Source organism: Pseudophryne corroboree (genome assembly GCF_028390025.1).
Source record: "Pseudophryne corroboree isolate aPseCor3 chromosome 3 unlocalized genomic scaffold, aPseCor3.hap2 SUPER_3_unloc_27, whole genome shotgun sequence".
Classification (NCBI taxonomy): domain Eukaryota; kingdom Metazoa; phylum Chordata; class Amphibia; order Anura; family Myobatrachidae; genus Pseudophryne; species Pseudophryne corroboree.
In genome coordinates this window covers 633565-659574 of record NW_026967516.1, presented here as the reverse complement: position 1 = coordinate 659574, position 26010 = coordinate 633565, and the positions used below count along the sequence as shown (strand labels likewise).

The window sequence follows — 26010 nt, the reverse complement described above, 5'->3', positions numbered from 1 at the left end:
GACCACGACAACTGGGAATTCCTTAAGTGCTTTTATTAAATAAAAAGTCAAATAATGTGCAAAAGAATATTAGAAAGATACTTAGGTGCACAATTGGTGGAGACCAGTAACCTGGAATATAGAGAAAAGTCCTGTAAACAATAAATGAAGCTGGGGTTCGCTGGAAGATGGTAAATGAAGCTGGAGTGCGCTGGTAACTGGGGAATGAAGGATGGTTGCCGAAAAGCCAAAGTTCAAACACAGGAATCAAAGGAGACTGTAGAGGGTTAACACTGGAGTGTCGGGTTACACTGCAGAGTGTAATCACCAGGGGAGTCAGGCTGAACTGCAGAATGGATTTGCAGGAGAAAGTCTGTAGTGAAGCTTGCAGGCTGGAATCACTGATGACAATGGAAGCACTGACATCTATCTGGTCCAGACACAGGATACTTATACCTGCAGCTATGCAGGCATTGGCTGGGCAATTATGCAGATTGCAGAGCCAGTAGATTGGAGGAACTGGAACATGTGATTGCATTCAACATGGCTGCGGCCATGCTGGAAGTAAGATGGAAAACCTGGTTTGGAACACAATGTGGAAACATAGTAGTAATGGCGGCGGAGGGCGTACAAGCAGAAGGAAGATAGTGTCTCAGTACTCGGATCGTGACAGTACCCCCCCTTTTAGGAGTGGCCCCAGGACACTTCTTAAATTTACCTGGCCATCTGGAATGGAACTTCTGGATGAAGACTTGTGCCAACTTGGAAGTGGGGAATCCATGACAGAATCCATTGAGGAATGAACCCACGGACGATGAGGAACAGACCAGGAAACCAGTTGCCTAGTGGGTGACTGGCGGGATACTTTGTGCTGGGCAGATTTTGGGCAGGAGGCCCCAAGTTCAGCAATGTCCTTTTTTAGGGTCGGCCACCAATTTGACCTGGAAACGAATTTTAAGGTCTTGCGTATGCCCGCGTGTCCGGCAAAGCGAGAGGAATGTGCACGATGCAAGAGCTTCCTCCTGAAAGCCGGCTTCACTAAATTTTTCCCTGGTGGGGCCATAGAGTCCATCCTCACTGCGGAGAACGCCACTGGATCAACAATACAATGCTTGACAGTAGACTCAGACTCATTTTCTTGCTCCCGGAAGCGGGAAATGGCATCAGCCTTGTGATTCGGTGACCCTGGACAAAACTGTAGTTTGGAAACTTGGCACGAAGGAGACGGGACATCAGAAGACTTGTAGGAGGATATGCGAACTGGAACCTCTTTTAGGAGACAGGTCTATGAGCAGGAAGGACCCCATGCCAGGATACGGGTCGACTTCCAATCCACTTGAGGATTATGCAGGCGTAGCCATGGAAGGCCTAGGACCACAGGATGGGTGGCCCTGGGGATAACCTGGAAAGAAATCAATTCTGTATGCTTCAGACGGATAGGTAGAGTCTTGGAGGTAATCACCGCATCAGGAATCCTACTGCCGTCCACGGCAGTTAGAGATATCGGTGATGACAGTCTTTCAGTGGGTAGAGACCACTGCTTAACGAACCTCTCTGTAATAAAGTTTCCGGCTGCTCCAGAATCCAATATGGCAGTGAGATTCTTAGTACGCTGAGCCACCTGCAGAGAAACGGAGAGATTGCAGTTACTTGGAAATGGAGAGAAATTTGTCACTCCTAGCTGGTCTAGGACTTGAGGTTGTCCCGGACGCTTGGGACAGGACTTGATAACATGAGAAGATTCAGCACAATACAAACGGAGACGCTCAGCAAGACGTCTACTATGCTCTGCCTGAGATAAACGAGAGCGACCTATCTGCATAGGTTCCTCCCTAGACGGAGATGGCTGACGAGGAATGGAAACAGTAGGAATCCTGGGAAATGTGGATCTTCCTCGTTCAACAGCCCTTTCACGGAATCTTAAATCGACCTTAGTGCAGAGGGAAATTAGCTTGTTTAATGTTAAAGGCAAGTCTCTAGCAGCGAGCTCATCTTTGATACGCTCTGATAGCCCTCCCCAGAAGGCTGCATAAAGAGCGTCATCATTCCAGGAGACTTCAGATGCCAAGGTCTGGAATTGCACCAAATACTGACTGACAGTTCGCGTCCCCTGATGCAGTCGAAGGATCTCTGAAGAAGCTGATGTCACTCGACCTGGCTCATCGAAAATTCATCTGAACGTTGCCACGAAGTTAGCATAGGATGACAACAGGGTATCAGACCTTTCCCATATAGGTGAGGCCCAGTCTAGAGCGGCACCACTGAGTAGATAAATTAGGTATGCCACCTTAATGCGGTCAGTAGGGAAACTGCTGGGTTGCAATTCAAATTGGATCTCGCACTGGTTTAGGAAACCCCTGCAGGCTTTAGGGGATCCATCATATTTAGCAGGAGTCGGCAAGTGAAGGTAAGGAGCAGGAACGGATATGGTGGGTGGGGACACCACCGAAAGCGCTGGAGTCGGCACACTGGACGCCCCTAATCCACGGAGGACCGCTTGAATTTCATCCAGCCGGGAGGAGATGTCCTGGAGACAGCGGATGATGTGGCCTTGTGCAACCTCCTGATGTTTGAGTCTGGCTGCCAGTTCTTGCATCGGCGTGGCCGCTTGATCCTGGTCTCCGGCTGGATCCATTTGGTCAGTGCTTACTGTCACAACTGAGGCCTGGAGACCGTGACTGGGAGCCTCAGTTGTAGGGGCTGACGGGTATTTGAACTTAGGAGGAGCTATGTGACTCCTGGACATGCGTAATGACAGTAGCAATGAATACCCGAGGGCGTGACCACGACAACTGGAAATGCCTTAAGTGCTTTTATTAAATAAAAAGTCAAATAACGTGCAAAAGAATATTAGAAAGTCACACTTGGGTGCACAATTGGTGGAGACCAGTAACCTGGAATATGGAGAAAAGTCCTGTAAACAATAAATGAAGCTGGGGTTCGCTGGAAGATGGTAAATGAAGCTGGAGTGCGCTGGTAACTGGGGAATGAAGGATGGTTGCCGAAAAGTCAAAGTTCAAACACAGGAATCAAAGGAGACTGTAGAGGGTTAACACTGGAGTGTCGGGTTACACTGCAGAGTGTAATCACCAGGGGAGTCAGGCTGAACTGCAGAATGGATTTGCAGGAGAAAGTCTGTAGTGAAGCTTGCAGGCTGGAATCACTGATGACAATGGAAGCACTGACATCTATCTGGCCCAGACACAGGATACTTATACCTGCAGCTATGCAGGCATTGGCTGGGCAATTATGCAGATTTCAGAGCCAGTAGATTGGAGGAACTGGAACATGTGATTGCATCCAACATGGCTGCGCCCATACTGGAAGTAAGATGGAAAACCTGGTTTGGAACACAATGTGGAAACATAGTAGTAATGGTGGCGGAGGCCGCGGAGGGCGTACAACCAGAAGGGAGATAGTGTCTCAGTACTCGGATCGTGACACACAGTGGCTTACGTAAATTATCAAGGCGGCACTCTAAGCCGTTTGGCAATGAAGGAAGTCTCACGGATTCTACGTTGGGCGGAACGCCATCTACCGGCTATATCTGCAATATTCATTCCGGGAGTCCTGAATTGGGAAGCGGACTTTCTCAGTCGTTAGGACGTGCATGCCGGTGAGTGGGGCCTCCATCCTGAAGTGTTTCAACTCCTCGTGGAAAAGTGGGTCCTTCCAGACGTGGATCTGATGGCGTCTTGACACAATCGCAAGGTTCCGGTCTACGGAGCAAGGACAAGGGATCCTCGAGCAGCATTCGTGGATGCGCTGGCGGTGCCGTGGAGGTTTGAGCTGCCGTATATGTTCCCTCCGGTGTCACTCCTGCCCAGGGTAATTCGGAAGTTCAAGCAAGAAAAAGGAAATCTTCTAATAGCTCCAGCGTGGCCCAGACAGCACTGGTTCTCAGACCTGCAGGGCCTATCGTCAGAGCGTCCAATTCTACTTCCACAACGCCCAGACCTCCTCGTTCAGGGCCCTTGTGTCTACCAGGACCTAGCCCGGCTATCTTTGACGGCGTGGCTCTTAAGGCTTCCGTCTTGAGTGCTAAGGGGTTTTCTGAAGGGGTCATTTAATACTGTTGCGGGCCCGGAAACTGGCTTCTGCTCGGATTTATCATAGAGTCTGGCATTCCTACTTTGGTGCGCATCTAACAATTATGACGCTTCCAAGTTTAGTACAGCCAAACTTTTGGCTTTTCTGCAGCAGGGCCTAGATTTAGGCCTGCGTCTGGCCTCCATCAATGTTCATATTTCTGCCTTGTCTTTGTGGTTTCAGAGAAATATTGCGACTTTACCTGATGTTCATACTTTCACTCAGGGTGTGTTGCGTATCCAACCTCCCTATGTCCCGCCTGTGGCTCCTTGGGACTTGCCGGTGGTTTTGGAGGCGTTGCAGGAGCCTCCATTTGAACCTCTTGGTTCAGCTGACCTTAAGTGGCTTTCCCTTAAGGTGGTCTTGCTGGCTATTGCTTCTGCTAGAATAGTGATCGGATCTGGGTGCCTTGTCTTGTAGTTCCCCATATCTGATTTTTCACCGTGACCAGGGGGTTCTTGGGACTCATCCCGGATATTTACCTAAGGTGGTTTCTTCGTTCCACCTTAATCAGGAGATTGTGGTTCTGGCCTTTGTCTCTCCTGATTTGTCTCCCAAAGAGCGGTCTTTGGATGTGGTACGGGCTCTCCGTATCTATGTGAAGAGAACTGCTTCTATTCAAAAATCTGATTCTCTCTTTGTTTTGTTTGGATTTCACAAACGTGGCTGACCTGCTCACAAGCACACTTTGGCCATATGGATTAGAATGGTGATTGCACATGCTTATGTGAGGGCTGGTCTGTCAGCTCCTGCTCACATTACAGCCCATTGTACTCGGTCTGTTGGACCTTCTTGGGCGGCCCAACGTGGTGCGACCCTTGACCAATTGTGCAAGGCGGCTACGTGGTCCTCATGGAACACGTTCATAAGGTTCTATGCCTTTGATACTGCCGCTTCCCAGGATGCTTCCTTTGGACGCCGGGCTCTTGTGCCCGCTACAGTGCGTCCCCTCCCATAAGGAACTGCTTTAGGACATCCCCATTGTCCAATCCTAGTGGAGCCCAGTGTACCTCACAGCAGAAAATGAGTTTTATGGTAAGAACTTGCCTTTGTTAAATCTCTCTGCGAGGTACACTGGGCTCCACAAAGCGCCCACCCTGACGCACTTAGCTTCTTTGGGTTGGTATGGCATTAGTCGCTGACACTTCTCTTGTCATGAGAGTGTGGTGTATGTGGCTACTAACTGTTCTCTTTTCCTGCCACTGAATTGGACTGGTTAACTAAAACCTGAGCTCCTGTGCTGGGAGGCAGGGTGATATAGGAGGCGGCGCTGTGCATTCTGGGAACAGTCAAAGCTTTGAGCCTGTTGGTGCCTCGGATCAAGATCCTATTCTACACCCCATTGTCCAATCCTTGTGGAGCCCAGTGTACCTCGCAGAAAGAGTTTTAACAAAGGTAAGTTCTTACCATAAAACTCGTTATATGTATGTTTATAATATAATTAGTATTGTTTTTTTGTGGAGTGCCTAATTTATATGCATTTTGTTAGATGATGCAGGTATGAAACATTTCCTGCTATACAGTAGACCTGAGCTCACCAAATACAATTCGTATAAGATTCAGAAATAAAATGAAATTTGAATCTAGAACTTAAAGTAAAACAGAGTAAAATCTTATCACAAGTACATATCTGTATAATCATAAGACAAGCGTTTTGTTCTTATCCACTCCAATTCACTCTAAATCCAAATTGCGTTTCAACCAACGCGTTTTGTCAATAGTGACTTCTTCAGGGGTGTTTTCTGTTTAAAGGCTTTATCCTCAAATATCAATTGTGTAGACTTGAAATAATTGTGTTACCTTCAGACGGTAATTGTGGACTTGTTCATGATGAACACATTCCTAATTACTTGTGAATAATAGTTCCTGCTCTGTGCAGTTCTGAGGTTATTACTATAGGGAATGTAATGGCCAGATCCAATATTGCTCAATCTAAGGTCTCTCAGTAGCCTTACTACATACATAAATGTGTCTTGCATTACTATATTAACTAACAATAATAAACAGTGGAGTTTTAGTTCATGTATTGCTCAGTGCATTTAAGCCTGCAGCCCCCAACAAGGGACCCCACTATTCTGCAGGTCCTACTCTATTGCCCAAAATAATTACCATAAAAACAGCTATCACCTTTGTATTAAACTTTAGGTATGCTCTCAGCGGTGGAACAGTGGCCGAAAGGCTTGGATTGGTTTTCAGAGCACCAGTCTGACGTGCCACCACATCTCACGTGGCTCTCCAATTCACCAGATCTGGGACTGTTTGGCTGGGTCCGGCATTGTACTGTTGGTGCAGTTCCTGATACGTTTGGAACGATTGGTGGTTGCTAGGCGCCCTAAATGCCTGTGGTCCCAATTTGTCATGATCTACTTTCACCCACTGTTCCGCCGCTGAGATTCTTGGTGTCCATGCTACTTCCACTGTAGATGGATACTACTCACTGTCTACAAGGGATCACCAACAAACAAATGTCGGTCTCTGCCACAACCAATGGCTCCCTTTTGCCAGTCGCATCACGTGCACAACCCATGGTTCTGTCTGAAAAAGAAACAATGTCTCAACAAATTTGCATTGTATCAATACCTCAGACATTCACAATGATCTGCATGTGCACGTCCCGTGTCGTTGAAGTGTGTGTATATGTGTGTGTGTGTGTATGTGTATATGTGTGTATATGTATGTATGTATATATATATATATATATATATATATATATATATTCTCATACGTCCTAGAGGATGCTGGGGATGCTTCAAGAACCATAGGGTATAGACGGGATCCGCAGGAGACATGGGCACTTTAAGACATTAAAAGGGGTGTGAACTGGCTCCTCCCTCTATGCCCCTCCTCCAGACTCCAGTTTAGAATCTGTGCCCAGTGAGACTGGATGCACACTGAGGAGCTCTCCAGAGTTTCTCAGAAAAAGACGTATGTTAGGTTTATTATTTTCAGGGAGAACTGCTGGCAACAGTCTCCCTGCATCGTGGGACCTAGGGGAGAGAAGCAGACCTACTTCTGTGAGTTTAAAGGCTCTGCTTCTTAGGCTACAGGACATCATTAGCTCCTGAGCCCGCCATCACCCCCCTTGCAGAGCCAGAAGACAGGTGAGTAGAAGAAGATCAGAAGACTTCAGTGATGACTTTGAGGTACCGCGCTGCGCACCATGCTCCCACACACAGCGGCACTGCAGGGCGCAGGGGGGGGGGGGGGGGCACCCTGGGCAGCATGTAAACCCTCAATATGACTGGCAAAAGTGGTTTTCAGGTGCCTAGGCACTGTATCCGGTCCCACGCCAGTATAAAAATGTAAAAAGATAGCGGGGCTGAAGCGCGCCATAGAGGGGGCGTGGCTTAGACATCCCAGCTCTCACCAGCGCCATTTTCTCTCCACAGAGCTGCAGAGATGCTGGCCTTCCTCTTCACTGCTGTACAAGTAACGGTGCAAAACAGGGGGGGGGGGGCACAGTTATTTTGGTGCTATTTAATATAATATAAAAGCGCTACCAGGTCTGGGGCTTTATAAAATGGTGTTCAGAACCGGGCTAGGCGCTGGGTTGTGAGCTGGCAAACTCCCTGTGTTTCTCTGACAGGCTTTACTGTGGGTCTGTCCCCTACAGTAAGACAATACAGTAAGAAACTATAGGTCAGTAAGACAATACATTAAGAAACTATAGGTCAGTAAGAAACTATAGGTCAGTAAGACAATACAGTATGAAACTATAGGTCAGAAAGACAATACAGTAAGAAACTATAGGTCAGTAAGACAATATGGAAGGAAACTATAGGTCAGTAAGACAATATGGAAGGAAACTATAGGTCAGTAAAACAATACAAAAGGAAACTATAGGTCAGTAAGACAATACATTAGGAAACTATAGGTCAGTAAGACAATACAGTAAAACTGTAGGTCAGTAAAACAATACAGAAGAAACTATAAGTCAGTAAGACAATACAGAAGGATACTATAGGTCAGTAAGACAATACATTAGGAAACTATAGGTCAGTAAGACAATACAGTAGAAAATGAGGTCAGTAAGACAATACAGAAGGATACTATAGGTCAGTAAGACAATACATTAGGAAACTATAGGTCAGTAAGACAATATATTAGGAAACTATAGGTCAGTAAGACAATACATTAGGAAACTATAGGTCAGTAAGACAATACAGTAAGGTACTATAGGTCAGTAAGACTATACATTAAGGAACTATATGTCAGTAAGGCAATACAGAAGGAAACTATAGGTCAGTAAGACAATACAGTAGGAAACTATAGGTCAGTAAGACAATACATTAGGAAACTATAGGTCAGAAAGACAATGCAGTAAAAAACTACAGGTCAGTAAGACAATACAGAAGAAACAAAGTCTGTAAGACAATACAGTAGGAATCTATAGGTCAGTAAGACAATACAGTAAGAAACTATAGGTCAGTAAGATAATACATTAAGAAACTATAGGTCAGTAAGACAATACAGAAGGAAACTAGGTCAGTAAGACAATACAGAAGGAAACTATAGGTCAGTAAGAAAATACAGTAAGCAACTATAGGTCAGTAAGACAATACAGTATGCAACTATAGGTCAGTAAGACAATACAGTAGGAAACTGTAGGTCAGTAAGACAATACAGTAGGAAACTGTAGGTCAGTAAGACAATACAGTAGGAAACTATAGGTCAGTAAGACAATACAGTAGGAAACTGTAGGTCAGTAAGACAATACAGTAGGAAACTAAGTCAATATGTTTAAATTAATATTTTGAGCCTAAATTCATATAAGAATATGCTGAGCCCTCAACATTTCTATTATAACATAGAGGAATAAACTACTCTTATGATCTTAAATAGATCATTAACATATATCTGAGTACAGGTTGAGTATCCCTTATCCAAAATGCTTGGGACCAGAGGTACTTTGGATATGGGATTTTTCCGTATTTTGGAATAATTGCATACCATAATGAGATATCATGGTGATGGGCCCTAAATCTAAGCACAGAATGCATTTGTTACATATACACCTTATACACACAGCCTGAAGGTCATTTAATACAATATTTTTAATAACTTTGTGTATTAAACAAAGTTTCTGTACATTGAGCCATCAAAAAACAAAGGTTTCACTATCTCACTTTCACTCCAAAAAGTCCGTATTTCGGAATATTCCGTATTTCGGAATATATGGATATGGGATACTCAACCTGTATAAGGATCTTAAGGGAATGAATATGATGTACAGCAATATCCTGTTAAAAGATTTCTGACCACTTATTATCACTAATTGTCACAGCTCTCGTGGGACTAAGGGGAGAGAAGCAGCCCTACTCTCTGCAGATAGGTCTTGCTTCTTAGGCTACTGGACACCATTAGCTCCAGAGGGATCGTACACAGGATCTCACCCTCGTTGTCCGATCCCGGAGCCGCGCCGCAGTCCCCCTCGCAGAGCCGGAAGACAGAAGCCGGGTGAAAGAAGCAAGAAGACTTAGAAATCGGCAGCAGAAGACTCCAGTCTTCACTGAGGTAGCGCACAGCACTGCAGCTGTGCGCCATTGCTCCCACACTACACCCACATACTCCGGTCACTGTAAGGGTGCAGGGGGGGTGCCCTGGGCAGCAATTAGAGACCTCTTTGGCAAAGTTTGCATATATACAATTGGGCACTATATATATATATATATATATATGTATGAGCCCCCGCCAAAAATTGTACATGAAAGCGGGACAGAAGCCCGCCATCGAGGGGGCGGGGCTATTTCCTTAGCACTCACCAGCGCCATGTTTTTTCTCCACAGCACCGCTGAGAGGAAGCTCCCCAGCCTCTCCTCTGCAGATACACGGTAGAAGAGGGTAAACAGAGAGGGGGGCACATAATTAGGCGCAAAAATCAATAAAAACAGCAGCTACTGGGTTAACACTAAGTTACTGTGTTATTCCTGGGTTAATAGCGCTGGGGTGTGTGCTGGCATACTCTCTCTCTGTCTCTCCAAGGGGCCTTATGGGGGAATTGTCTTCAGATGAGCATTCCCTGAGTGTGTGGTGTGTCGGTACGTGTGTGTCGACATGTCTGAGGTAAGAGGCTCCCATAAGGAGGAGATGGAGCAAATATGTGTGTGTGAGAGGGTGTCTCCGTCGACAACGCCGACACCTGTTTGGATATGTGTAATTAAGTGCTAAGGTGAATTTATTGTACAAAAGATTAGAGAACAGACAGGAAATCTACCCAGGTCTGTCCCTATGTCGCAGAGACCTTCAGTGTCTCTCAATGCTCACTATCCAAAATAATAGACACTGATATCGACACGGAGTCTGCCTCCAGTGTCGACTATAATAATGCAAAGTTACAGCCAAAATGACAGAAAAGTATTCAATATATGTTTATTGTAATAAAAGATGATTTGCATATCACTGATGACTCATCTGTCCCTGACACGGGTAGACAGGTGTAAGGGGAAGAAAGCTGAGGTAAATTTCCCTCCTCTCATGAGGAAAAGGAGCGGGAATCTCCAGACAAGAGACTGCAGCTTCCCACAAAGAATTCTCAGGCAGTATCCTTTACCCACTAGGGCCAGGATATGATGGGAATCTTGCCCTAGGGTGTCACGTTTGCCCAAAAGGTAACCCTGACGTAACAGCTGTTCTCAGGGATCCTGCAGATAGCGTGCACATTCTGGTACACTACGCAGACCGGCGATTGTGTCGGCATGGGTTTATAGCGCTGTGGCAGCGTGGACAGGTACCTTATCAGCAGAGATTGAGACCCTAGTATGTATATGTGTGTGTATGTGTGTATATATATATATATATATATGTATATATATATATATACACACAGAGGTAGTGTCCACACTCACATATTACATATCAATTTGCTGGGGTAGCATCCAGATAGATGAGAAGAGAATCCCATTCTAACACAAATCCAAGAGAAAACAGGAGCACTCACCAGTCTTCAAAGCAGCAAAGGGTTATTTATTCAGATCATCAGTGCAAGGATAAGATCAACGTTTTGGCCTATATGTAGACCTTTGTCAACATATAGACAAAGGTCTATATATAGACCGAAACGTTGATCTTATCCTTGCACTGATGATCTGAATAAATAACCCTTTGCTGCTTTGAAGACTGGTGAGTGCTCCTGTTTTCTCTTGGATATATATATATATAATATGAATCTACTGGGTCGTAGAGTCAAAGCTATGTCGATTTCTGCTTGACGTGTCCTGTAGAATATGCAATGGACAGATGATGCCGACTTAAGAGGCATATGGAAGGCTGAGGATTGTGTGGAGAAGGGATCTCGGTCCTGGTCTCCACAGCTATAGCTGGTAATTCTGATCTTTTTCCTTATATTCCTGCACAGCCTAGGAAAGCACGACATTATCAAATGCAGCCTTTCGAACAAAGAAACAAGAAAATCCAAGGTGCGTCCATTCTTGCCAGAGGCGGGGGCAGTGGAAAGAAGCTGCGCAACACAGGTAGTTCCCAGGAACAGAAGTCCTCCCTGGCCTCTACAAAATCCACCGCATGTCGCTGGGGCTCCACAGGTGGAGCTAGGCCCGGTGGGGGCACGCCTTCGTAAGTTCAGCCACAAGTGGGTTCACTCCCTGTTAGATCCCTGGGCAATAGATATTGTGTCTCAGGGATACAAGCTGGACTTTGAGGAGATGCCGGCTTCCCCCCACGAGAGGGAAACCGTGTTAACTGCAATTCACAAATTGTATCTTCAACAGGTGGTGGTCAAGGTTCCCCTCCTTCAACAAGGAGGGGGTTATTATTCGACCATGTTGTAGTCCCGAAACCAGACGGTTCGGTCAGACCCATATTGAATTTAAAATCCCTGAACATATACCTGAAAAGGTTCAAGTTCAAGATGGAATCGCTAAGAGCGTCCGTTGCAAGCCTGAAAGGGGGAGAGTTTATGGTGACTCTGGACATAAAGGATGCATACCTTCATGTCCCCATTTATCCACCTCATCAGGCGTACCTCAGAATTGCGGTACGGAATTGTCATTACCAATTTCAGACGTTGCCGTTTGGTCTCTCCACGTCCCCGAGAATATTCACCAAGGTAATGGCGGAAATTATGGTGCTCCTGCGGAAGCAAGGTGTCACTATTATCACGTACTTGGACGATCTCCTCATAAAAGCGAGATCAAGAGAGCAGTTGCTGAACAGCGTATCACTTTCTCTGGAAGTGTAACGACAACACGGCTGGATTATATATATTCCAAAATCGCAGTTGGTTCCTACAGCTCATCTGCCTCTCCTAGGCATGATCCTAGACACAGACCAGAAAAGGGTTTATCTCCCGATAGAGAGAGCTCAGGAGCTCATGACACTGGTCAGGAATCTATTAAAACCAAAACAGGTGTTAGTGCATCACTGCACTCGAGTCCTGGGAAGGATGGTGGCATCATACGTGGCCATTCCCTTCGGCAGGTTCCATGCGAGGACCTTCCAATGGGACTTACTGGACAAGTGGTCCGGATCACATCTTCAGATACATTTTTTTAATCACCCTATCCCCCAGGGCCAGGGTGTCTCTCCTGTGGTGGCTGCAGAGTGCTCACCTTCTCGAAGGTCGCAGATTCTGCATTCAGGACTGGGTCCTGGTGACCACGGATGCAAGCCTCCGAGGGTGGGGGGTGAGAACAATACTCATTGTTCCGGATTGGCCAAAAAGGACTTGGTATCCAGATCTGCAAGAAATGCTCACAGAGGACCCGTGGCCTCTGCCTCTAAGACAGGACTTGTGCAACACAGGGATGACATTTCCAAGGGCTGTGGTCAAGTCAGGAGACTTGCCTTCGCATCAACATCCTGAAACTAAGGGCCATATACAATGCCCTACATCAAGCGGAGTCCCTTTACGACCAACCGGTTCTGATTCAGTCAGACAACATCACCGCAGTGGCTCATGTAAACCGCCAAGGCGGCACAAGGAGCAGAGTGGCGATGGTAGAAGCCACCAGAATTCTTCGCTGGGCGGAGAATCACGTAAGCGCACTGTCAGCAGTGTTCATTCCGGGAGTGGACAACTGCAGCAGGCACGACCACCACCCGGGAGAGTGGGGACTTCATCAAGAAGTATTCACGCAGATTGCAAGTCGGTGGGAACTGCCACAGGTGGACATGATGGCATCCCGCCTCAACAAAAAGCTGCAGAGATATTGCGCCAGGTCAAGAGTCCCTCAGGCGGTAGCTGTGGACGCACTGGTGACACAGTGGGTGTTCCAGTCGGTCTGTGTATTTCCTCCTCTTCCTCTCATACCCAAGGTGCTGAGAATCATAAGAAAAAGAGGAGTGAGAACAATACTCATTGTTCTGGATTGGCCAAGAAGTACTTGGTATCCAGATCTGCAAGAAATGCTCACAGAGGACCCGTGGCCCCTGCCTCTAAGACAGGACTTGTGCAACAAGGGCCCTGTCTGTTCCAAGACTTACCACGGCTGCGTTTGACGGCATGGCGGTTGAACGCCGGATCCTAGCAGAAAAAGGCATTCCGGATGAGGTCATTCCTACGCTGATAGAGGCTAGGAAGGATGTGACTGCTCAACATTATCACCGTATATGGCGAAAATATGTGGCTTGGTGTGAGGCCAGGAATGCCCCTACGGAGGAATTCCAGCTGGGCCGTTTCCTTCACTTCCTACAGTCGGGAGTGACTTTGGGCCTTAAATTGGGTTCCATTAAGGTTCAGATTACGGCCTTATCCATTTTCTTTCAAAAAGAACTGGCTTCTCTGCCTGAAGTTCAGACGTTTGTAAAGGGAGTGCTGCATATTCAGCCCCCTTTTGTGCCTCCAGTGGCACCTTGGGATCTTAACGTGGTGTTGAGTTTCCTGAAATCACACTGGCTTGAACCACTCAAAACGGTAGAAGTAAAATATCTCACGTGGAAGGTGGTCATGCTATTAGCCTTGGCTTCGGCTAGGAGTGTGTCAGAATTGGCGGCTTTGTCACATAAAAGCCCTTATCTGGTTTTCCATGCGGATAGAGCAGAATTGCGGACCCGCCCACAATTTCCTGCCGAAAGTGGTTTCATCCTTTCATATTAACCAACCTATTGTGGTGCCTGTGGTTACTACTGACTTGGAGGATTCCGAGTCACTGGATGTGGTCGGGGCTTTAAAGGTTTATGTAGCCAGAACAGCTAAGGTCAGGAAAACAGAATCTTTGTTTATCCTGTATGCTTCCAACAAGCTTGGGGCGCCTGCTTCAAAGCAAACTATTGCTCGCTGGATCTGTAACACGATTCAGCAGGCTCATTCTGCAGCTGGGTTGCCGCTGCCTAAATCAGTTAAGGCCGATTCCACAAGGAAGGTGGGCTCTTCTTGGGCGGCTGCCCGAGGGGTCCCGGCATTACAGCTTTGCCGAGTGGCTACTTGGTCAGATTCAAACACCTTTGCAAAATTCTACAAGTTTGATACCCTGGCTGAGGAGGACCCTGTGTTTGCTCATTCGGTGCTGCAGAGTCATCCGCACTCTCCCGCCCGTTTGGGAGCTTTAGTATAATCCCCATGGTCCTTACGGAGTCCCCAGCATCCACCAGGACGTAAGAGAAAATAAGATTTTACTTACCGGTAAATCTATTTCTCGTAGTCCGTAGTGGATCCTGGGCACCCATCCCAATTGCGGACTTCTTCTGCAATGCTTGTATATATTTATTACTTAAATAAGGGTTATGTTATAGTTGCATCAGAGTTTATCTGATGCTCTGTGATTGTTCATACTGTTAACTGGGTAAAGTTATCACAAGTTATACGGTGTGATTGGTGTGGCAGGTATGAGTCTTACCCTGGATTCCCAAAATCCTTTCCTTGTACTATCAGTTCTTCCGGGCACAGTTTCTCAGTTTCTCTAACTGAGGTCTGGAGGAGGGACGTAGAGGGAGGAGCCAGAGCACACCAGAATCTAAATTATTTCTTGAGGTGCCCATGTCTCCTGCGGAGCCCGTCTGTTCCCCATGGTCCTTACGGAGTCCCCAGCATCCACTACGGACTACGAGAAATAGATTTACCGGTAAGTAAAATCTTATTTTCGCTCAACCCCTATTAATTTGGCCGACCAGATGACTATCCTTTCGGAATCAGTGCTTCCTAAATTGACGTCTGATCAGAGAGAAGCACTTGCTGGCCCAATAACTATGGATGAAATCAATAAAACCATATCTAACCTTCCTCATGGAAAGTCTCCGGGACCTGATGGTCTGTCGGGCGACTATTACTGAATTTTACAAGCCCACATTGCCCCGACCTTGCTAGAATTATTTAGGTCTATACACGAAAAGGGAGCTCCCTACTCCTCTTTCAATGATGCTTTCATGACCCTACTCCCTAAGCCAGACAAGGATCTGAGTTTGTTGACGTCTATAAGCCTGTTAAATGTCGATTACAAATTGGTGGCCAAAATCATGGCAACTCGCCTCCAGGCTATACTGCCATCAATCCTCTCGGACCATCAAATGGGATTCGTACAGGGACGTCATGCAGTTAGAGCCATTAGTACGGCTATAGCGGCTGTTGTGGCGGCTCAACGCCTGGCACCCACTCAAAATATATTGGTCAGCTTAGACATCCATAGGGCCTTTGACTCTATACTCTGGTCGCACCTCTATACTGTGTTAGAAAAAGAGGCTTTGATGATAGTTTTGTAAATTTTATAAAATATATCTACCACGATCCGAATACTTCCCTACTGGTTAACGGCCTTTTAAGCCCAAGCTTTACACTAGAAAGAGGCACCCGTCAAGGTTGCCCATTATCACCCCTCCTCTTCAACATAGCACTGGATCCCTTACTACGCACTCTTCAGCAATGGCACGCCTTTCAGGGTATTAGAGTTGGGTGCAGAGAAATAAAGATCTCTGCATTCGCAGACAATATTTTGTTGTATGTATCCAACCCGGAACACTCCCTAGATCAAATATTACACACAATTCATTTATATGGTTCCATATCCGGCCTGCAACTTAACATGGACAAGTTTGTGGCAATGCTCCTTAGGGGTACACTAACTCAACCTCGCTGGGCCTCCCATTTGTCTCAGCAATGGACCAGAACATTTATCCCTTACTTGGGAATAATTTTACCCCGAAATCCGGTCAATTTATACCAATTTAATATTAAAAAGGTAATACATACTGTTATGGAAGATGTGAGACGTTGGGAACGCCTGCCACTCTCTTTCCTGGGGCGAGCAGATCTCTTAAAAATGGTAGCAATACCTAGAATATTATACCCACTACAAAACCTTCCAGTACTTTTGACTAAAGCAGATACGGTTCACTTGAACGCTTTGATTAGGAAATTTATATGGAAGGGAGGGCGCACACGCATAGCCTTACGGAAGTTATATCAACCAAAAACGAATGGCGGCATCAACTTCCCTGATGTCACTGGGTATAATCACTCAGCTCTCTTGCGACATTTAATAGACTGGCTACAGGGGACATCGATTTATACTGATGTCTCTCTGGGACAGGAATTTTTGAGGGACACTGCATTAATAAGCTTGTTACATCAACATGATCAGGAAGTGGAGGAACATATCAAATTGAATCCTTTGCTTTGGACAACGCGGAGGCTGTGGCACATCCTGCGTCACAAGGCTGGACTCAGTGGTTTCTATTCTTTACATCTGCCCCTGGTCAAAAATCCTCAATTCCTAGACGGCATGGCTGCTCATCCCTTCACCCTATGGAGACTCGCGGGAATAGAGAATATTGGGTCTCTAGTGTCGGGGGAGAAATGCCCTCTCACCTTTACAGAACTGTCTACTAAATATGCCATGGTTAGGCCATATCCTCTGGCCTTCCTGCAGACACGCTTTTATGTAAGCCACGTCCTACAGCATTTTTCTGACAAAGATTGGGATAGCCCCCTAGACGTCCTCTTGAAAAATTCAGTCCCTCAACGTAAAGCTATCTCGATCCATTATACTTTTCTCAGATATTATGGATCATACTAAAGTGTCGGGAGGAGTGTCGGGGTGGTTGTCCCACTTCCCTGAACTAACAATCCCAGATTTGGAAAAGGCCCTTCTGTATTCTCGCAGAACTCTCCCTTCTAGCATGTATACTGAGCTATTCTTAAACATATTCCATAATGCATATCTTTCCCCGCTACGTCGATTTCATATAGGAACCTGCGCGACTCATAACTGTCCCAGGTGTCATCGGGAGGGGGCGGATAACTACCATTGCCTGTGGGCTTGCCCTATCATAAAATATTTCTGGCACTTAATACGCAGATATGCTGAATTAAAATGTACAAATTATGTCCCATTTACCCCGGAGTGGGCAATTTTTGGAATGGTTAATCCTATGCTTCGAATAACCCCGGGTAGTAAGAAATTACTACTGGCCATAAGCGCAGCGGGTAAAAAAAACTATATTGCAGAGTGGGCTTGATAATTCACCCCCTCAGTTGCCATTGTTTTTTTAATAAACTATACTTTCTGTTTCGAATGGACTGGATGGAGACACTCCTGCATAAGGAAAGGGAAGTGGAGCGTTTTTTTTCACTCTGGGAGTCGTACATAGACAAGCTCCCACTTACCACTAGAAATCAGATTCATTATAGTCTTAAAGACACAACATGGTATCTTACCAGGCTGATAACCCATGATCCTCCGATAGCCTTGGCGTAGGGAGGGGGAGGGGGACACCTACTCTTGCATATTGGCCGTTGTTGAGGTTCAGGACTCACAGTATTATTTGTGTTTGTATGTTCAAAAATTATTTTTGGGACATTGCTGTTGACGATTACTGATTTATACTGATATACAATAAGTTTTCCTCGACACCAAGAGATGTACACCTTGAACACTTAGTGTTATACTCAGATTTACTTATTTGTATGACTGTTTCCACTATAACGAGAATTTGCATCAATGTACGATATCTGCTCTGTCCACATTTTGCAACTGGACATATCAAATCAAAATTGTAACTATTGTGGTATGTTTGTATCACTTCTTTGTTGCCGCAATAAAAAAAGATTAAAAAAAATATATATATATAAGATTGTGTGCACCACCATAGGGCATTTCGAATTCTTTCTTCTTTTTTCTCCTGGAAACTATAGGTCAGTAAGATAATACAGAAGGAAACTATAGGTCAGTAAGACAATACAGTAAGAAACTGTAGGTCAGTAAGACAATACAGAAGGAAACTATCGGTCAGTAAGACAATACAGTAGGAAACTATAGGTCAGTAATTCAATACAGTAGGAAACTATAGGTCAGTAAGACAATACAGTAGGAAACTAGGTCAGTAAAAGAATACAAAAGGAAACTAGGTAAGTAAGACAATACAGTAAGAAACTATAGGTCAGTAAGACAATACAGTAGGAAACTGAAGGTCAGTAAGACGATACAGTAGGAAACTATAGGTCAGTAAGACAATACAGTAGGAAACTGAAGGTCAGTAAGACAATACAGTAGGAAAGTATAGGTCAGTAAGACAATACAGTAGGAAACTATATGCCAGTAAGACAATACAGTAGGAAACTAGGTCAGTAAAAGAATACAAAAGGAAACTAGGTAAGTAAGACAATACAGTAGGAAACTGAAGGTCAGTAAGACAATACAGTAGGAAACTGATGGTCAGTAAGACAATACAGTAGGAAACTGAAGGTCAGTAAGACAATACAGTAGGAAAGTATAGGTCAGTAAGAATACAGTAGGAAACTATAGGTCAGTAGGAAAATACAGTAGGAAACTAAGTCAGTAAAAGAATACAGAAGGAAACTCTAGGTAAGTAAGACAATATGGAAGGAAACTATAGGTCAGTAAGATAATACATTAGGAAACTAGGTCAATACGACAATATAGTAAGAAACTATAGGTCAGAAACACAATACAGTAGGAAACATTTAAAAAGCCTTTTTATACGAGTTCCTCCTAACACCGCACAACTGCTCAGTGCGCAGACATTTGTGCGCAAAATAAAAAAACTTGCAGTAAAACCCATGGAGGATTTTCACCACTATTTGCGGCTAAATGGATAGGGAATTTTTTTGCAATGAACTGAATCCCCCCCCATAAAGTTTTTATACATACAGTATGATGTTACATTGAGATTACCGCTGGAGGAAACTCTGCCACAATATAATTGAATGTAATTTAGCCCATCCTTGTATGGGTGTAATATATTAATATATTCTTACTGAACAGGATTACCAGCACTGAATCAATTAACACCCAATATAATATACATGCCGCTGTTTAACTACAAATACACTTGTTTTTTTAATTACTTTATTCACTTTTATACATTTACCTTTGTGTTTTATATATCACTGATTTATCTTACATACTTTACTGTACTTAATAAAGGTTATATATTATTTATTAGTGCGCAAACAGGACAGCACTTTCTCTTCTTTGCTGTTTTATTATTGCAAAACCCATGTCACCTCTAGTAATCCCACATGAACGTCCATGTCACCTCTAGTAATCCCACATGAGCAACCATGTCACCTCTAGTAATCCCACATGAGCGTCCATGTCACCTCTAGTAATCCCACATGAGCGTCCATGTCACCTCTAGTAATCCCACATGAGCGTCCATGTCACCTCTAGTAATCCCACATGAGCGTCCATGTCACCTCTAGTAATCGCACATGAGCATCCATGTCACCTCTAGTAATCCCACATGAGCGTCCATGTCACCTCTAGTAATCCCGCATGATTGTCCTTGTCACCTCTTGTAATCCCACATGATTGTCCATGTCACCTCTAGTAATCCCACGTGATTGTCCATGTCACCTCTAGTAATCCCACATGATTGTCCATGTCACCTCTAGTAATCCCACGTGATTGTCCATGTCACCTCTAGTAATCCCACATGATTGTCCGTGTCACCTCTAGTAATCCCACATGAGCGTCCGTGTCACCTCTAGTATTCCCACATAACTGTCCATGTCACCTCTAGTAATCCCACATGATTGTCCATGTCACCTCTAGTAATCCCACATGACAGTCCATGTCACCTCTAGTAATCCCACATGAGCGTCCATGTCACCTCTAGTAATCCCACATGAGCGTCCATGTCACCTCTAGTAATCCCACATGAGCGTCCATGTTACCTCTAGTAATCCCACATGAGCGTCCATGTCACCTCTAGTAATCCCACATGAGCGTCCATGTCACCTCTAGTCATGCCACACAAGCGTCCGTGTCACTTCTAGTAATCCAACGCAAGCGTCCATGTCACCTCTAGTAATCCCACATGAGCGTCCATGTCACCTCTAGTCATCCCACACAAGCGTCCGTGTCACTTCTAGTAATCCAACGCAAGCGTCCGTGTCACCTCCTAGTAATCCCAAATGATCAAGCTCCAGCCTAAGTATCCTAGCTTTTTTGTTTTTTAATGATTACAAGTAAAAAAATGTCAGTTGTAGAATTATATATTGTAACCTGAAACACCCTGGGTCTTGTCTACTCATTTTATATTTTAATGTATTTTTATTTCCAGCAGATGGACACACAAGCAGGAATATCACAGAAGGACATCTAATGGTATCCCCGGATTGTGACATAAAAGATAATGACAGTAGACCTGATTCTCCAGGAGATAACCCCATTACCCCAATTATACATCCAGCTCTATCAGCTGATCCCCCTGATCATGGGAAATGTTCTCCTGATCACTCTGATATTGGTGCATCTGTTACAGCTCTGAGAGTAGATACAGTGTTTCCATGTTCTATAGATGCCAAATGTTTTACACAGAACACAAAGCTTATTACCCATCATCCAGCTAAGGCAAGTGAGAGGCCACTGATATGTTCTGAGTGTGGGAAATGTTTTACACACAAATCAGCTCTTGTTATACATCAGAGAAGTCACACAGGTGAAAAGCCATTTTCCTGTTCTGAGTGTAGGAAATGTTTTCCACGGAAATTAGAACTTGTTACACATCAGAAAAGTCACACAGGTGAGAAGCCATATTCCTGTTCTCAGTGTGGGAAATGTTGTGCATATAAATCAAATCTTGTTATACATCAGAGAAGTCACACAGGTGAGAAGCCATATTCCTGTTCTGAGTGTGGGAAATGTTTTACACAGAAATCAGATCTTGTTACACATCAGAGAAGTCACACAGGTGAGAAGCCATATTCCTGTTCTGAGTGTAGGAAATGTTTTCCACGGAAATCAGAACTTGTTACACATCAGAGAAGTCACACAGGTGAGAAGCCATATTCCTGTTCTGAGTGTAGGAAATGTTTTCCACGGAAATCAGAACTTGTTACACATCAGAGAAGTCACACAGGTGAGAAGCCATATTCCTGTTCTGAGTGTGGGAAATGTTTTGCACAGACATCAGCTTTTGTTACACATCAGAGAAGTCACACAGGTGAGAAGCCATATACCTGTGCTGAGTGTAGGAAATGTTTTTCACGGAAATCAGATCTTGTTATACATCAGAGAAGTCACACAGGTGAGAAGCCGTACGTCTGTTCTGAGTGTGGGAAATGTTTTGCATGGAAATCAAATCTTGATACGCATAAGAGGAGTCACACAGGTGAGAAGCCATATTCCTGTTCTCAGTGTGGGAAATGTTTTGCATCAAAATCATATCTTGTTACACATCAGAAAAGTCACACAGGCGAGAAGCCATATTCATGTTTTGAGTGTGGGAAATGTTTTGCATATAAATCAAATCTTGTTACACATCAGAGGAGTCACACAGGTGAGAAGACATTTTCCTGTTCTGAGTGTGGGAAATGCTTTACATTTAAATCATATCTTGTTATACATCAGAGAAGTCACACAGGTGAGAAGCCATATTCGTGTACTGAGTGTGGGAAATGTTTTGCATTGAAATCAGTTCTTGTTACACATCAGAGAAGTCACACAGGTGAGAAGCCGTATTCCTGTACTGAGTGTGGAAAATGTTTTGCATTGAAATCAATTCTTGTTACACATCAGAAAAGTCACACAGGTGAGAAGCCATATTCCTGTTCTGAGTGTGGGAAATGTTTTGCATATAAATCAAATCTTGTTACACATCAGAGAAGTCACACAGGTGAGAAGCCATATTCCTGTTCTGAGTGTGGGAAATGTTTTACACAGAAATCAGATCTTGTTACACATCAGAGAAGTCACACAGGTGAGAAGCCGTACTTCTGAAATGTTTTGCATGGAAATCAGTTCTTGTTAAACATCAGCGATTTCACAGGTGAGAAGCCATTTTCATGCTGAGAGATAAATAAATCCGCTCTTGTTGAACATATTAGACATTACCGAAGTACGGGACCATTTAAATCTTCTAGAGTATAATTATCACTGTCGTGCAATGCTCCTCAAGGGTCAATCCTATCTCCTATGCTTTATAAAATATACATGCTACCACTAGGTGATATAATCAGACATCATGGCCTGGTCTGCCACTGCTATGCAGATGACCTGCTTTTTGCTCCATGTACTGAGAACCTAATACCAATAAATGGTTGTCTAGCTGAGCACCACGGGTGAATGATGCCAGCCCAGCATTACATGGTCCAAGGTACTAGAAGCAGCTTCTGCCTCCTTACTGCCCTGCTGGCTTCTACATATGAAGGACTGTTACCAGCAGTACCAAGAATCTTCTGTCATTCATTTAAGGGTTGAACGTTTAGCTTTGCAGGCCTGACCATGGAACTCACTACCTTGCACAGTCCAAGAGGCCTCCACTCTAAAGACTTTCACAAACAGGCTGATGACTTATTCACGCTTTTCATTAATGTACCTCTATTTACTTCCTAAATAATACATCCCAAATGCTTAGGTCTTTTTTCTGCTGTTTTATTTTGTATCTTGTGCTTTGTGTAAATGTGAATGTCTAATACCAGTTTGCACAATCTGTATTGCTGCACAACAATATGGCGCCCATTGGAACGTGTTTTCAATTCTAGTTTGCCTAACTTGTTGCTGACACTCATCTTGATAAGGAGTGTCGAGTGTTTTCTGATACAAGATCCTATCCAAATATACCCTGTACATTATCATGTGCATTAGAGTCACCCGGGTTACATCTGCGGTGGTTTGTTGTACGTTACATCTATATGGTGCGGATACTCCCCTGTATGATTTCATAATAAAAGCTTTTGTTTGCATCTAATTATTGCTGTATAGCTTTTATTTCTCTATCGTCCTAGTGGATGCTGGGGTTCCTGAAAGGACCATGGGGAATAGCGGCTCCGCAGGAGACAGGGCACAAAAAGTAAAGCTTTCCGATCAGGTGGTGTGCACTGGCTCCTCCCCCCATGACCCTCCTCCAAGCCTCAGTTAGATTTTTGTGCCCGGCCGAGAAGGGTGCAATCTAGGTGGCTCTCCTAAAGAGCTGCTTAGAGAAAGTTTAGCTTAGGTTTTTTTATTTTACAGTGAGTCCTGCTGGCAACAGGATCACTGCAACGAGGGACTTAGGGGAGAAGAAGTGAACTCACCTGCGTGCAGGATGGATTGGCTTCTTGGCTACTGGACATCAGCTCCAGAGGGACGATCACAGGTACAGCCTGGATGGTCACCGGAGCCTCGCCGCCGGCCCCCTTGCAGATGCTGAAACATGAAGAGGTCCAGAATCGGCGGCAGAAGACTCCTCAGTCTTCTAAAGGTAGCGCACAGCACTGCAGCTGTGCGCCATTTTCCTCTCAGCACACTTCACACGGCAGTCACTGAGGGTGCAGGGCGCTGGGAGGGGAGCGCCCTGGGAGGCAAATGAAAACCTATTTGGCTAAAAAATACCTCACATATAGCCTCCGGGGGCTATATGGAGATATTTAACCCCTGCCAGAATACACTAAAGAGCGGGAGACGAGCCCGCCGGAAAAGGGGCGGGGCATATCTCCTCAGCACACAGCGCCATTTTCCGTACACAGCTCCGCTGGTCAGGACGGCTCCCAGGTCTCTCCCCTGCACTGCACTACAGAAACAGGGTAAAACAAGAGAGGGGGGTCAAAATAGTGGCAAAAATTATATTATAAAAGCAGCTATACAGGGAGCACTTATTATAAGGCTATCCCTGTCATATATAGTGCTTTTGGTGTGTGCTGGCAAACTCTCCCTCTGTCTCCCCAAAGGGCTAGTGGGGTCCTGTCTTCGTTAAGAGCATTCCCTGTGTGTCTGCTGTGTGTCGGTATGTGTGTGTCGACATGTATGAGGACGATATTGGTGTGGTGGCGGAGCAATTGCCAAATATGGGGATGTCACCTCCTAGGGGGTCGACACCAGAATGGATGCCTTTATTTATGGAATTACGGGATAGTGTCAACACGCTAAAGCAGTCGTTTGACGACATGAGACGGCCGGACTATCAGTTAGTGCCTGTCCAGGCGCCTCAAACACCGTCAGGGGCTGTAAAACGCCCTTTGCCTCAGTTGGTCGACACAGACACAGGCACTGATTCCAGTGGCGACGGTGACGAATCAACCGTATTTTCCAGTAGGGCCACACGTTATATGATTTTGGCAATGAAGGAGGCGTTACATTTAGCTGATACTACAGGTACCACTAAACAGGGTATTATGTGGGGTGTGAAAAAACTACCTATAGTTTTTCCTGAATCAGAAGAACTAAATGATGTATGTGATGAAGCGTGGGTTGCCCCCGATAAAAAGATGCTAATTTCAAAGAAGTTATTAGCTTTATACCCTTTCCCGTCAGAGGTTAGGGCGCGCTGGGAAACACCTCCTAGGGTGGACAAGGCGCTCACACGCTTATCTAAACAAGTGGCGTTACCCTCTCTTGAGACGGCCGCACTTAAAGATCCAGCAGATAGGAGGATGGAAAATATCCAAAAAAGTATATACACACATACAGGTGTTATACTACGACCAGCTATAGCGACAGCCTGGATGTGCAGTGCTGGAGTAGCTTGGTCAGAGTCCCTGATTGAAAATATTGATACCCTGGATAGGGACAATGTTTTACTGTCTTTAGAGCAAATAAAGGATGCATTTCTTTATATGCGTGATGCACAGAGGGATATCTGCACACTGGCATCACGGGTAAGTGCTATGTCCATTTCGGCCAGAAGAAGTTTATGGACGCGACAGTGGTCAGGCGATGCGGACTCAAAACGGCATATGGAAGTTTTGCCGTATAAAGGGGAGGAGTTATTTGGAGTCGGTCTATCAGATTTGGTGGCCACGGCTACAGCCGGGAAATCCACCTTTTTACCTCAAGCTACTCCCCAACAGAAAAAGACACCGACTTTTCAACCGCAGCCCTTTCGTTCCTTTAAAAACAAGAGAGCAAAGGGATATTCATATCTGCCAAGAGGCAGAGGAAGGGGGAAGAGACACCAACAGGCAGCTCCTTCCCAGGAACAGAAGCCCTCCCCTGCTTCTACAAAAGCCTCAGCATGACGCTGGGGCTTCTCAAGCGGACTCGGGGGCGGTGGGCGGTCGTCTCAAGAATTTCAGCGCGCAGTGGGCTCACTCGCAGGTAGATCCCTGGATCCTGCAGATAATATCTCAGGGGTACAGGTTGGAACTAGAGACAGATCCGCCTCGCCGTTTCCTGAAGTCTGCTTTACCAACGTCCCCCTCCGAAAGGGAGACGGTTTTGGAAGCCATTCACAAGCTGTACTCTCAGCAGGTGATAGTCAAGGTACCTCTTCTACAACAGGGAAAGGGGTATTATTCCACTCTATTTGTGGTACCGAAGCCGGACCGCTCGGTAAGACCTATTCTAAATCTGAAGTCCTTGAACCTGTACATAAAGAAGTTCAAGTTCAAAATGGAGTCACTCAGAGCAGTGATAGCGAACCTGGAAGAAGGGGACTTTATGGTGTCCTTGGACATCAAGGATGCGTACCTCCACGTTCCAATTTACCCCTCACACCAGGGGTACCTCAGGTTCGTTGTACAAAACTGTCACTATCAGTTTCAGACGCTGCCGTTCGGATTGTCCACGGCACCTCGGGTCTTTACAAAGGTAATGGCCGAGATGATGATTCTTC

The 26010-nt window shown here is 45.2% G+C and overlaps 1 protein-coding gene across 2 annotated transcripts in view; it reads left to right on the top strand.

Moving 5' to 3' along the window:
* Nucleotides 1–23169, top strand: part of LOC134983857 (zinc finger protein ZFP2-like) — a 45298-nt gene extending 22129 nt beyond the window's left edge. The window contains exon 5 of one of the 2 annotated variants that reach the window (XM_063949476.1): nucleotides 20545–23169. In XM_063949476.1, the coding sequence (XP_063805546.1) occupies nucleotides 20545–22199 (1655 nt within the window). In that variant the 3' untranslated portion in view covers nucleotides 22200–23169. Of the gene's footprint in view, nucleotides 1–20541 lie in introns of both variants that reach the window. The other variant, XM_063949475.1, reaches the window with a different exon arrangement.
* Nucleotides 23170–26010: the final 2841 nt, after the last annotated feature.